This window comes from Drosophila biarmipes, chromosome 3L, assembly GCF_025231255.1.
Source record: "Drosophila biarmipes strain raj3 chromosome 3L, RU_DBia_V1.1, whole genome shotgun sequence".
Taxonomy (NCBI): domain Eukaryota; kingdom Metazoa; phylum Arthropoda; class Insecta; order Diptera; family Drosophilidae; genus Drosophila; species Drosophila biarmipes.
Genome location: NC_066613.1, coordinates 28,342,703 through 28,354,725, shown reverse-complemented (window position 1 = coordinate 28,354,725; position 12,023 = coordinate 28,342,703). Strand labels below are relative to the sequence as shown.

Sequence of the window (12,023 nt, the reverse complement as noted above, 5' to 3'; positions counted from 1 at the left end):
GTGTATATATTCTTGATCAGCATAACTATAAGTCGATCTCGCCGTGCCCGCCTGTCACTTTAAACCTATATCTTATAGCTCTTATAAGAATAAGAGGGAAACAATTTTTTTTTATTACACTTAGAAATAACAATTTAATTTTATGAAAATCGCACGACTTTATTATACAGCTGTCATAGAAACGATCGGAAAATTGGTGGTATTTTATATATATGGTATAGAATATATTTATTTTTATTTTTTAAGAACTTCGATTTAAATTTAAATGAAGTCGGACGACTTTAACATATAGCTGTCAAAAACGGTCAGAGAAATAATGAAATAATTATTTTAAAATTATAACTGCAGGGGTATATAAACTTATAGTAAGTTAACTTTATTTTTTGTTTTTATTTATTTTGTAAACTCATTACACTTATTCGCAGTCCCTGCCTAGAAGGAAATCGGTGGTATATTTGAACGTAAGTTGACCCCAAATATTAACATTTCCAAATTAAATAGCTTTTTGTCTATTAAGGGAATTACTTTTCACCTGACTCAGGTACAATACCATTCACCTTTATTTCCACAATTATATATTACTCCAACCTATACAAATGATATTTGTGCTATACAACCAATCGAGGAATGCCCTTAATATACTGTGAAACTGAATGCAATATATGGTAGAGTTGCATGTTGTCAGGGTTGTCATTATACCATATCTTGGCGCGAAATATATAAAAGGCGTAAGTGCTCTTGCCCATATTCACACACTTATTAACCAGTCATCTCCCCCGCACACGAAAGTTCATCCGGACGGAGTGCAATGGACAAGTGCGAGGTGCTGGCACTGGACTCCGAGAGCCGAAGCAATCGGTTTAGTTTGCTGTGGAACTTGGCTGATCGTGGACGCAATAACGGAATCCGTTGGAGGATCAGTGGCACCAGGAAAGGAGAGTGGGAGAGAAACTGTGAATGTGAGAAATTGGCACACACTGGCAGTGGTGCGCGGAAACCACAACACATCCAAAATTTCCAGCACAATATCCAAATAAACAAGTCGCGCAAGTGCCGCAATATCTCACTAATTAGGGGCAAAACAGATTCCGAGTGTCCGCACAGATTGGCCAGGGATTTATTTGCGTGCCATGAGCTATTGATGATCACCGCCCATCTCCGCGGATAGGTAATCGACCCCTTCAAGGGGGCGGAGGATCCGATTGGCAGCCGGAGCCAGCCGAACCGCTCGGACGTACCACAAAGTTTATTATTGCTTGGGCCACTTGAGTGTAAACAAATAGACGCAGACAGAAGTGACGTCGTGAAGATGGAGAACGTGCGATTTTCGATTATTGTAAGTGAAGCGACTAGCAAATCCCATTGTTAGAGGCCCGCTAATTCCTTTGTTGGCCTTGACAGGAAAACGACCTGAAGTGGAACTCGGAAAGTGACCAGGCGGCGGACGTGGACCTGTTACTGGATAGGCGGAGCATCTCTAGCGAGGCCAACAGTGCGGGTGTTTTCAGCGATGAAGCGCATGAGATCTTTGCGCGCCAACAGCAGAATCAAGTCCTCTGGGATTTTGAGGAGATCGAGAACACTCTGACCGCCGCGCCGAGCGGCCAACAAGTCCTGGAAATGGTTCGATCTGGCTGCTTCCTGGGTGAGGACTTTCGCTAGACTCCTTTTGTTTTTTAGACTAACATCTGTGACTTCCTTAGAGCTGATTACAGACTCCGCCGAGTGCAACCTGGCCCTGATTTGTTGCTCGGCTTTCGGGAGTGTGGAAAATATAAGTTTTTTGCTAAAGCATTATAATGTGGACCCCAACGTAGGGGACTGCCGGGGACGAACACCATTGCACTTCGCCTGCTGCCGCGCCAACGCCCTTATAGCTAAAGTTCTACTCGACTACGGCGCCGACCCAAATCGCTGGGATGCCAAAAAGGAGGTGACGGCGCTCCACTGCGCGGCCAGGTAAGAGGTCGAGCAAAAAATCTGCTCCACATCTGTGCACAGCACTGAGAAGCTGACCACACATGGTTCTAATAAAGCGTGTTCCCCTTAGCTCCAAGAGTGTCGAGTGCATTCTCCTGCTGTTGCGGCGCAAGGCGAATATAAACATCGGCATAGAGAAGCGTTCCGCCCTTCACTACGCCATCGATGTCAACGCGGTAGACTGCGTTGAAATCCTGCTAAAGTATGGAGCCGACCCAAACACCCCGCAAGTGTACACGGAGACGCCACTCCACACCGCAAGCTCGGCGGGATTTTCCCAATGTGTCCAGTTGCTCCTTAGCCACAACGCCGACGTGCGATCGCAGTTCGGCGAAGGGAAGGTCACGGCTTTGCACTTGGGTAAGCTACGATTATTACTTAGGTACGGCGGTACAGTATTAGGTTAAATTAGTTGGAGGAGCAACTACCAGGTATAGAGTCCTCCGAGTGGGTTTTGTTTTTTTACCAGTTACCACTCAAGATACCCATATTATTCAGCGGCGGAGAACGACTACGTGGAATGTGCTCGTCTGCTCTTGGAACATGGGGCTGAGGTGGATTGCCGGAATGCCAGTCACCAGACGCCCCTGCACCTGGCCTGCCTTTCGCAGTCGATTGGAACGGTGGACCTTCTCATATCGTATGGAGCCAATGTGAACGCCGCCTATCGGGACGGAAGAACGGCACTGCACGCGGCCATCGTAAAGCAGTCGAGATGCCTTGACTGTTGCAATGCCCTGCTAAAAGCAGGAGCGGATGTAAACAAGGTAAGCGGAAGGCTTTAAACCTTTCTTATAAGGAAAGCGTCGATTAAAAATAGTCATTTTAGGGGTTTCCTAATAGATAGCGGTTATAAAACATTTAAAAGTAAAAATCCTTTTAAAATCATTCTGAAAATAGATGCCGCATCTAATATTGACAATTGCCCTCTGCTTTACTTGTTAACACACTACTGAAAATACATCACAAATGTGAAAAAATCAACAACATTGTAGGTTTATTGTTAAAAGTAAAACCATTAAAAGCCACTGGAAAGTGATTGACATGCTCGTTGTAGTGTGCAATGAAAAATTAGATAAATAAATGACCAGAACTAGAATGAATATCTGGGCTAAAAATTGGTATCCAAATAAGTATAAAAAGATGAGTTATTTATAAGACCAAAATCCATGTCTCTAACTTTCAGGCAGATAATTATGGGTATACTCCGCTTCACATTGCAGCCCTTAATGAATTTAGCAGTTGTGTGTACACGTTCATAGGTAAGAAACCTTTCTATTTATTGCAGGGATACCTGATTCAATTACTTGTCTATACATTCTCAGAGCATGGAGCAGATATTACCGCCAGGACCGACGGACGTGTCTCAGCCCTTTCATTCATAGTGCGGCGCACGCCTGAGATAATACCTAAGCTTATGGAAAAGCTGGACAGTTCGATAAAGGCGAACGACCAGGAAATCGGCGACGTTGACTGCCTGATAAAGCTAGACTTTAGGCTCCTGGTACCCAGTTCATCAATGGAGCGGGGCGAAACGGAGCTGCTAATCTCCCTGATAGAAGTAGGACAAAAGCGAATCCTTATGCACCCGCTTTGCGAGACTTTCCTCTTCCTCAAGTGGCGCCGCATTCGGAAGTTCTTCCTCATGAGCCTGGCTTACCACACGCTCTTCGTGCTACTCTTCACTTTGTACGTGATACGGGTATATGTCCGCTGCTGCAAGGAGGGGGAGTTGTGCGTGACTCCAGGCTACGTTTCCACCATTGGATACCTGGTAATTATTCTTAACCTCATTCTGCTGGGCAAGGAGGTGTTCCAAATGGCTCACGGCCTGCGCGGCTATGCAAAGTACTGGGAAAACTGGCTGCAATGGACCATCGTCTGCGGAGTGCTTTTATGTGTGTCCCCAGAGACTGTCCGGACTAACGATTTAAGAGCGGTGCCGATTTGGCAGCATCACGTGGCAGCTGTAGTGATTTTGCTGGTATGGCTGGAGCTGATGATGTTAGTGGGGCGATTCCCCATATTTGGAGTATACGTTCAAATGTTCACAAAAGGTTTGTAAACTCATAAATATTGAAAATTAATACTAAAACGCTTTTATGTATCTATTAGTCGCAGTGAACTTCGCGAAATTTTTGCTGGCCTACATATGCTTGTTGGTGGCTTTTGGTCTTAGCTTCGCCGTGCTGTTTAACGATTATCCCGCATTTGAGAACATTACCTGGTCTTTCTTGAAGTCCATCACTATGATGTCCGGGGAGCTGGAATTCGAGGACATATTTTATGGGGATTATGCCGTCAAGTTTCCAGTCACCGCTCACATCATATTTCTGTCCTTTGTGCTGCTCGTTACAGTGATTTTAACAAATCTGATGGTCGGATTGGCCGTCAGCGACATCCAAGGCCTGCAAGTAAGCGCCACCCTAGATCGACTGGTTCGCCAAGCCGAGCTGGTGTCGCGACTGGAAAGCCTCTTCTTCTCGCGGTTGCTGCGCAGTGCGCCCACCAACCTGATTCAACTGTGTAAGCGGAGTGCTCTTTTGCGCACTTCCCGCGACAAACTACAATTTACTATCAGACCCAACGACCCCCGTGACAATCAGCTGCCCGAGGACATCAAGTTAAACGTCTACAAATTGGTGGCCGAACGGCGCGACAGGAACCAGAGCCTACGACGGCGTCAGTTCGAGAACAACTACAACTTTTTTAGTCGGAGCTTGCAGCGTCAGCAGGACCCGCTTCAGAGGGATTCCCTTCAGCCAGAACCGGCCATGGCGAGACCGAAAAAGGCGCCACAGAGTATCTTCCACATGCACGAGCTTCTGCGGCCCCGATCTGCAACGAATGTGCCTCAACAGTTGCGCCAGGAGCAGGAGGGAACGGTTCAGCTAAAGAACCAGGCGAATGTCTTAAGCGCCCTGCAAACCGAGGTACAGGGCATCAGGACGCAGCTGGGTGAACTAGTGGCCAAATTTGAGCGCTTTTCGGAGAATGCAACACGGAAGCTGAATTACAGTGCCGACGAATTGTGCCGCCTGCGCCAACAGGGGCAGTCGGTGGCCTCCAGCCATAATCGTCACCATCGCTAAATCCAGTTCCGATTTAGTTTTATTGTTGTTAACAATTAAAGCATAAATTCAGAAAAAATAGCAATCGATTGCTGAAACGTTTAGCGAGTGAGCCATTTGTCATTGGATTGGTTCCACACAAGAGTTTCCTCATTGGGAAGCGGATCGCCCGGGAAAATCCTCGTCCAGCTCTGAGTGTTCGGATTGTATGCGAATTTCTTGGAATCGGCCGGCGGAGGAGGTGCGGTTTGAGTCACCACCGGCGGCCGCGTGATGGGCACGATAACGGGTTTGATGTTCGTAACTTCCTCACTTTTGTAGTTTGGGATGTACTCAACCTGAGACTTGGGATTTGGATTTTCCCATGGAGTACCAAACAACAAGAAAGGGCAGAGCAAAAACACAAAAGCTGCGAAAGCGATGACCATAAGTAGTTGGCTATGCCTTATACGAAAGACTTACTGCATAAGTAGGCCATTCTTCCAGAATAGATTTTAAAAATACCCTCTTGGAGTAACAACTTTCAGATTCTACAGCAATAACAAGAAGCAAACAGGCACACAATCCGATTGCGACTGACTGGGAGCTCGAGATTTAGATTGTGTCGGGGTCATATGCCAAACGAAAGATCGTATGTATTGTATGTTTATTTGTGCTTGCTCTCTGATGTCATCGATCATGCTACATGCTTGTGTTCTAGAATTTATAACAGTTCTAACAAATTCCCCTATGCAACTGCTGGATGTCTGTAAAGAGGGAAGATAGAGTTTTAGTACAAGAAATGGGATTAATAACAGCCATTTTCTCACTTAGGCCGCAGTTCAAGGCGCAGTTAAATTTGTTTTCGTTGTAGTAGTTTACGCTATCACTGCCACAGATTGGATTGTACTCGCTGGTCGCCGGGCAAGACTGGAGGCAGGCATAGAAGCGCGGAGGCTGGGTGGTTGGACGAGGGGTGGTGGTAGTGGTGCTGCCTCCTCCGTCTGGAAGCAAAGAGAGCTGATTTGGTTGCTGAGGTCGCAACCAGGGGTTCCCATTGTCAAATTGGGGATAGCAGTGTGCCATCCCAATCAATAGGATCGCAATACCTGAAACCAGATCTTCAGCTGATATAGCCATTTAAAGGCTAGCAACCTACCGACTAATCCGATCCGAATCATTTCCTAAGAGCCTTCTGCTTCCGATTCGCTTGGGAAACAAGTTACTTCTGAAGCCACGAAAACATGATGACGCTATTTATAGGGCAGCTCCCGATTATCGCGGTCGATTCTTCATGACATTTAAGTACGTCTCCCTCTCCCCGTTTACGCGTGGGAGTGGACAAAGGAACTGTTTGTAAATTCGAGAATCGACTTAAAACCAGTATTCCGATTCACGGTCATTGTTTAACAGAGTTCAATTAAAAAAATGCAGTCGAATTCGGTCGACTGTGGATTGTTCTGTAGTACTCCTTGCAAATTAAATTTGACATTAACATTTTGAGTTGCCAATGTATTTAAAGTTGTAAAACACCAGATAAAATTTTTGCCAATTCTACCCTTTCTGTGGATTTTATTTATATGATTATTCAGGGTATTTAAATAAGTTAAGATTTAAATCACATCTTCCGTACCTTTTCCGAGTTACAGTACTAAGATATCTCACTTATTTAAAATAAACCTAATTAATGTCTCAAATTTTCTCCCGTGCACTACTCTTGCAAATGAAGTCACTTTTAATATAATTTCCGTAAAAAGCTCTGCTTAAATGTAAGCCGTCCTGCGACTGCCACGATTGCCTTTAATATGCTTTTATATATATGCTTTAAGCAATCAATATCATTTGGACCCTTCTGCAAATGGTAACGCAAGTTAAGTGTTTACAATAATGCATTCCTGTTCGTCGTCTTGGTTTTATTGTTTGAGAACCCCGTAATTTAGCTTTGATTTTATAACTTAATGTACATACTACATACATTTATACAAGTCTATTTTGGAAATACAAATGTGTATCGAAATAGTAAGTAAGTCAAATTTCGCCAATTAGAGCCCGGGCCTACAATGTTCTTTAGATGAGTGAGTTCCGAGGTTTTTGATGTTGTAAGCAATTTGCAATCTCTGAGATAAAGTTGAGGCCTAATCTCTATACAAAGTTAAAGGCTATTTTGCCTCATGGCAAAAATCCGCTGCTGTTGCTGCAGAAGCTGCTGTTGTCGTTGCCGCTGATTATTTAGCTGTGCTGGCTGTTGCTGTTGCTTTGCCTTGCTTTTTCGGGGAGAGCCAGATCCGCTGTGTTGCTTAGGCAACTGAATAGGTTGGTCCCCCATCGATAGGAAACCAGTCAACTTATTTTCCCAAACGATCAGACAAATGGGAACCAAGGAGAGAAGCTGCAGCTTGCGAGGTGCCTGCTTCATGTTTCGCTCGGCAATCATAATGTAGTTGGGTGCGCTATGCGTGTCGACAAGAACCGTTTGCATCTTGTAGTTAATGCTTATAACGTGGCCAGACTCCAGGGTTACCACATTCATCATGTGCTGGAATATCTCTATGACCACGGCGTGCATATAGACGCCTTGCTTATTACGTACGTAGCGCTTGAAGTACAAGTTGCTGGAGTCGTCTCCGGCCATTTTTGCATTGTACTTTCGCTCATTAGCTAGTTTCGTTAGGGCGTGTAATTCGTCTGGGGTTCGTCCAGGTGGTGTGCAATACTCAAGTGCGGCCGCCAACAGGCTGAAATGAATGAAGACTTTCAATACTAGAAGCGAACTCCAAAGAAAATGGCAATTACCGGTGCACCATTATGTCGGGATACCGACGGATAGGGCTGGTGAAGTGGGTGTAGATAGGTATAGACAAGGCGTAGTGCCACAGGTCGGATGGTTCCGTTTTACCCTCGCTGCAAAAATATCTGCAGAAGGCAAAGACTGTAACAAGGGGAATTTTATGCAAAAGAAAACACTTACGTTGCTCTTGCCATTGGCTTCATCAGAAGCTGACTAAGACAGGCGTTCATAGCGACAGGGTTAGGGGCCTCGTTGCACAGGCGAACCATGCTTTCCTGGAGTGCCTTGGACGAGCTGTAATCCAGTTCGAATCCAAGTGTCTGCAGCTTTTCCCGCAGCGCTTTTAGGGACTTAGTCAGTGGCGGCGGATGGTTGCGCAGCACAGCAATCTCTGGAAAGGAATCGTAAATAAAGCGGGCCACTGATTGGTTCGCTAGTAGCATGAACTCCTCAATCAGGCGGTTAGCCTCTCGCTGTTTCTCGACTTCAAATGACAAAGGCTCGCCGCTGATCGGGTCAAGGACGAAGCGCAGCTTAGCATTGTTTATAGTTAGTGCGCCATTGTCAAAACGTGATTTACGCAGGCAACTTGAAATTTCGTGAAGCCATAAGACTCTTTCCTTAATTTCATCGGCATTAAATCCATTTAGAATGGTAGGAAAGTCGTTCTCGTTAAACCGCTCTTTTGGGTTGTCGATGATTTTCTGGGCGTGTTCGTAGGCAAATTGGGAACATGAGTTAATGACGGTGCGACAAAATTCTGGCTTCTCCTGCAGCATTTCTCCTTGGCCGTTCATCTTCCAGAATACGGAAAAAGCAAACTTATCCTCTCCGGGCAGCAGCGAACAACGCATGCACAGAGACTGAGGCAGCATGTGAATCACTTCATTGGCTAAGTAAATAGAAGTCGAACGTTCCTTTACGATATTATCTAGCTCGTTGTCCTCCAGCAGGTAGTGCGACACGTCAGAAATATGTACGCCAACCTCATATTTGTTGTCTCCAAGCTTTTCAATAGAAATGGCGTCATCCAAATCACGCGCAGTTATTGGGTCTATTGTAAATATGCACATCTTTCTTAAGTCCTTTCGATGAAGCAGATCGTCCCTGCTTATCTCCGGTAGCGACTGGGAATACATTTCGTCGAATCGCTGCTCAAATGGCTTTATATCGCGGAGACCATTATGAAAAAGAATTGCCTTGAGTTCGTCCTCCAAATTACCCACGCGACCTACCGGCTGAATTAGCTCAGCAATGCAGTGTCCATTACAATCAGTCTCAAGTATATGGGCCAGGTATAATAGGCCCGAGACCTCCCCTTGCTGCGTATTCCCAATGTGGGCTGCACAGGCTTCCTTCGGTACGTAGACCATAGGTACTCGCATGTCGTATGGCCGGAACTTGTAAAAGAGCTGGTCATCACAAAGTTTGGTAGGGTTCGTGAACGATATTGTTCCGACGATCTGGCGGAGCTCAGTTTGTTTGGTGATGGCTATGACGAACGCCCTAGGGCTGTTGTCTGACGATATGACAACTACATTATCGCCATCAGCTTCCGAGTCCTGAGAATCATCTTCTCCCGACAGGTCGTCATCGTCCGCTGGGAAAAAATATATCAGTCGCTATTGTGATAACTTATCAGACTATCTTACCAATTGATAAAGAGGACCTTCCGCCAGTGATTTCCCCAGAGGTAGGTTCGGCAGGCTTTGAAGTGCACTGGGCACCCGCATTAAGAACGAAGGCACGCACTTTATCACCCTCAAAGGCATAACGACGGGCCACTGGTAGAAGCACGATGCCATCCCGTTCGAGGGCTTCGCGGTCTGTAGACATTGTGATAAAGGCCTGCCTGTTGTTTTTGCGGTTCACACGGATTTCCTCTTCCACGATGCGTCCATATCCCGCCGCAGCCAGTCGTTGTGCATGCGCTTCCAGATCGGAAAAGTGACCCTTAAAGATCAGTTCGTGAGGCAGCTGGTGGTCTGTACCCACGTGATGTTGTACTATTCTGTTTATGTACGACCGCATCGCCTCAAGTTCGGTTTTCAGGGACTGCATCTTGTTGTTGCCGGAGCCCTCGCTTTTCTTGCGGTTGCGCTCCCTTCGTCCCTGCTTTGTCTGTTGCTGGCCAGGATTGCTGTTGCTACTGGTGCTCGAGACCTCAGATTCGTGGCGCTGCCGATTTTCACCTGGTTGGTGCAGTTGTCGCCGGACCATTTCGCTCCCGCCTACGATGCGCTGGGGTTGTTGACGAAGAGGCGTCTGTTGCACCCTGTCCTGACTCCACTCCAGGTGGGATAAGACTTCGCTTTGACGTATCAGCTGGCCGGCGTACGCGTTAGCTTCCGGGGAGAGGTGCGAGAGAAGTTTGACCAACTCCTGGAGGGCTTCCACTTCGTTTCGGAGCGTCCGCTTTGACTTTTTCTTCGACATTGGCTGCTGGCTCTGGTTGGACATAAACTGCACGAATGGCAGCGGTTGCTGGGTTGGCATGGCCACCGGGTAGGAAGGCAGAGTTAGGTGGTAGGGTAGGGACATGGCTACCGCCATGGATCCTGGGACAGCATTAGGAAAGGACTGTCGGTTGTTGGAGGGTGCGGAATGGGCGTGGTTAGGTCCTGGCACTGTCTCTTGTAATCGCCTCTGTGGCGGTGGCGGAGTGACGATCTTCACATCACGGGGAACGGTCCCAGAGCATTGGATGGCTGCAATGCACTCCCTCTCCATTTCCCTCTGCTTTTGCTGGAGACGGGCGGTCAGGCGTTGGGAGCGCTGACGAAGAGCCTCGACCTTGCTCCAGGCGTGGGCGGAAGGATCGGGGGAGCCTTTTTCCCCATCCCGCATCCTGTCCGCCTCCACGTCGACGCTTGACGATTCTGACATTCTGTAGGGGCGTGCACCTAGTCGTATGGGCTAAGTGGTATCTGAAGGTGTTTACCGCTGCACCGTGCTCTCTGTGGGGATATAGGATATAGAAAGTGCAGAATTTGACTGCTTTCTCGAAATTAAAGTGATGTGTGTCCAGGGATGCAACCCACTCCCGGTGCAGTAAGACCGTACTGTGTGGCGTGTCGGAGCAACTGCAGGTTCGGCCACACTCCGATCCGGCAAAAAATAGTGGAGATGAACGACGGTAAGATGTTTTTGTTTATTTTCGCATTTGGGAACAGAAATTTAAACTGATCTTCCAGAGGAAATCATAAAGCAGCGCCTGCTGATCGACGGAGACGGCACTGGTGAGGATCGGAGGATTGTCGTGCTGCTGAAGCAGTTCTTGAAGTGGGCCAACGCCAAGAACGATTCGCCAGAGACCAAGTAAGTGTGATCTGTAAATGCTGGGTGTTCTAATATATTTAACGTGGAATTGTCCTTTTCTTCGGGCTGCAGCCCTGTCATGTACGACCGCCTTATGGCCCAGTTCGCCCAGTGCAAGCTCTCTGCGATGAAGAATGTCCAGACGCTGCAGATGATTGGTGCCGAGCGGGAAAACTACAGAAAGCTAGTTGAGCAGCACGAGCAGAGCATTGTTCTGGCCAAGGAGGAGATCGAGGCTAGCAAGAAGGAACTAGTCACCGCCAAGCAGATACGCAAGAACAAAATGGAATACGACCTGCTGGCATCGCTCATTCAAGATCAGCCGGACCGCAACGGTACGCAGAATCAGATCGAGACAATCAGGAGGGAGATCGATGACCTGGTGCAAAAGAAGCTCAAGATGGAGCGAAAGTTTCAGAAGCGCCGCAACGACTTCACACTGCTCATGTACACGATTCACGAGCTGGAGCAGCAGCTGGACCAGGAGAACAGCTCCTCATCGTCATCCTCCTCCTCCTCGTCGTCTTCCAACGAGAGTGATGCGCACTCGGAGCCTGATCTGGACGACAATGGCATAATGGAGGTCAGCGACGAGGACGACGACCTCAACAACAGCAGTCCCACAAAGTTCGACGGAGTCCGTGGCGAACCCAAGTTCCACTCCGTCTCCACGGAGGACTCAAAAGCCATGTCCTTGGAGGAGGACACCGTTCTCGAATTAAGCATTGACAAGGACGAGCATGACGTGGATGTGGCTGTGGCCAGTTAGATTAGAGGAGCAAGTTAAAAAATTCACAATAACGTATAATAAAATGCGAAGATATAAGGAGGTTGACGAAACTGTTTTTTTTTGCCTTTTTTTTGTTGGTTTTTTAATCCATTTTTAT

At 47.1% G+C, this 12,023-nt stretch overlaps 5 protein-coding genes across 7 annotated transcripts; 2 read left to right on the top strand and 3 right to left on the bottom strand.

The window, feature by feature from the left end:
- Window positions 1-789: 789 nt before the first annotated feature.
- Window positions 790-5,132, top strand: LOC108029928 (transient receptor potential channel pyrexia). 2 transcript variants are annotated; one of them, XM_017102426.3, is made up of 8 exons: window positions 790-1,336; window positions 1,402-1,645; window positions 1,704-1,959; window positions 2,051-2,340; window positions 2,479-2,747; window positions 3,167-3,242; window positions 3,306-4,037; window positions 4,096-5,132. In XM_017102426.3, the coding sequence occupies exons 1-8, from the start codon at window positions 1,310-1,312 to the stop codon at window positions 5,070-5,072; spliced, it is 2,871 nt and encodes a 956-aa protein (XP_016957915.1). In that variant the 5' UTR covers window positions 790-1,309; the 3' UTR covers window positions 5,073-5,132. The 2 variants fall into 2 exon arrangements, with proteins under 2 accessions (XP_016957915.1, XP_050742800.1); XM_050886843.1 differs by lacking the exons at window positions 790-1,336; window positions 1,402-1,645; window positions 1,704-1,959; window positions 2,051-2,340; window positions 2,479-2,747 and adding an exon at window positions 2,934-3,113.
- Window positions 5,074-5,661, bottom strand: LOC108029975 (uncharacterized). Its single transcript, XM_017102485.2, has 2 exons — window positions 5,514-5,661; window positions 5,074-5,460 (listed from the first exon to the last, which is right to left on the bottom strand). The coding sequence occupies exons 1-2, from the start codon at window positions 5,527-5,529 to the stop codon at window positions 5,153-5,155; spliced, it is 324 nt and encodes a 107-aa protein (XP_016957974.1). The 5' UTR covers window positions 5,530-5,661; the 3' UTR covers window positions 5,074-5,152.
- Window positions 5,662-5,683: 22 nt separating this feature from the next.
- Window positions 5,684-6,274, bottom strand: LOC108029960 (uncharacterized). Of its 2 annotated transcripts, none has more exons than XM_017102466.2 (3): window positions 6,190-6,274; window positions 5,861-6,139; window positions 5,684-5,797 (listed from the first exon to the last, which is right to left on the bottom strand). In XM_017102466.2, exons 1-3 carry the CDS (start codon window positions 6,209-6,211, stop codon window positions 5,766-5,768), a joined length of 333 nt encoding a protein of 110 aa, XP_016957955.1. In that variant the 5' UTR covers window positions 6,212-6,274; the 3' UTR covers window positions 5,684-5,765. The 2 variants fall into 2 exon arrangements, with proteins under 2 accessions (XP_016957955.1, XP_016957963.1); XM_017102474.3 differs by having other exon boundaries at window positions 5,861-6,034; window positions 6,190-6,260.
- Window positions 6,275-6,908: 634 nt separating this feature from the next.
- On the bottom strand, window positions 6,909-10,704 carry LOC108029918 (DIS3-like exonuclease 2). The gene is made up of 4 exons (XM_017102415.3): window positions 9,471-10,704; window positions 7,999-9,418; window positions 7,824-7,943; window positions 6,909-7,765 (listed from the first exon to the last, which is right to left on the bottom strand). Exons 1-4 carry the CDS (start codon window positions 10,702-10,704, stop codon window positions 7,183-7,185), a joined length of 3,357 nt encoding a protein of 1,118 aa, XP_016957904.1. The 3' UTR covers window positions 6,909-7,182.
- A 133-nt stretch (window positions 10,705-10,837) lies between these two features.
- LOC108029949 (THO complex protein 7) lies at window positions 10,838-11,976 on the top strand. The gene is made up of 3 exons (XM_017102455.3): window positions 10,838-10,954; window positions 11,013-11,136; window positions 11,209-11,976. Exons 1-3 carry the CDS (start codon window positions 10,849-10,851, stop codon window positions 11,903-11,905), a joined length of 927 nt encoding a protein of 308 aa, XP_016957944.1. The 5' UTR covers window positions 10,838-10,848; the 3' UTR covers window positions 11,906-11,976.
- The last annotated feature ends 47 nt before the right edge of the window (window positions 11,977-12,023 follow it).

Coding starts and splice junctions, on each gene's coding strand:
- LOC108029928 (XM_017102426.3), top strand. CDS start 1,310: ATGGAGAACGTGCGATTTTCGATTATT. Junction 1,337..1,401: donor ACGTGCGATTTTCGATTATT/GTAAGTGAAGCG, acceptor TGGCCTTGACAG/GAAAACGACCTGAAGTGGAA. Junction 2,748..3,166: donor CAGGAGCGGATGTAAACAAG/GTAAGCGGAAGG, acceptor TCTAACTTTCAG/GCAGATAATTATGGGTATAC.
- LOC108029960 (XM_017102466.2), bottom strand. CDS start 6,211: ATGATTCGGATCGGATTAGTCG. Junction 6,140..6,189: donor GATTCGGATCGGATTAGTCG/GTAGGTTGCTAG, acceptor ATCTGGTTTCAG/GTATTGCGATCCTATTGATT. Junction 5,798..5,860: donor CGCCTTGAACTGCGGCCTAA/GTGAGAAAATGG, acceptor CCCTCTTTACAG/ACATCCAGCAGTTGCATAGG.
- LOC108029918 (XM_017102415.3), bottom strand. CDS start 10,704: ATGTCAGAATCGTCAAGCGTCGACGTGGAGGCGGACAGGATGCGGGAT. Junction 7,944..7,998: donor AAGCCAATGGCAAGAGCAAC/GTAAGTGTTTTC, acceptor TGCCTTCTGCAG/ATATTTTTGCAGCGAGGGTA. Junction 7,766..7,823: donor CCCGACATAATGGTGCACCG/GTAATTGCCATT, acceptor CATTCATTTCAG/CCTGTTGGCGGCCGCACTTG.
- LOC108029949 (XM_017102455.3), top strand. CDS start 10,849: ATGCAACCCACTCCCGGTGCAGTAAGACCGTACTGTGTGGCGTGTCGG. Junction 10,955..11,012: donor AATAGTGGAGATGAACGACG/GTAAGATGTTTT, acceptor CTGATCTTCCAG/AGGAAATCATAAAGCAGCGC. Junction 11,137..11,208: donor AACGATTCGCCAGAGACCAA/GTAAGTGTGATC, acceptor TTCGGGCTGCAG/CCCTGTCATGTACGACCGCC.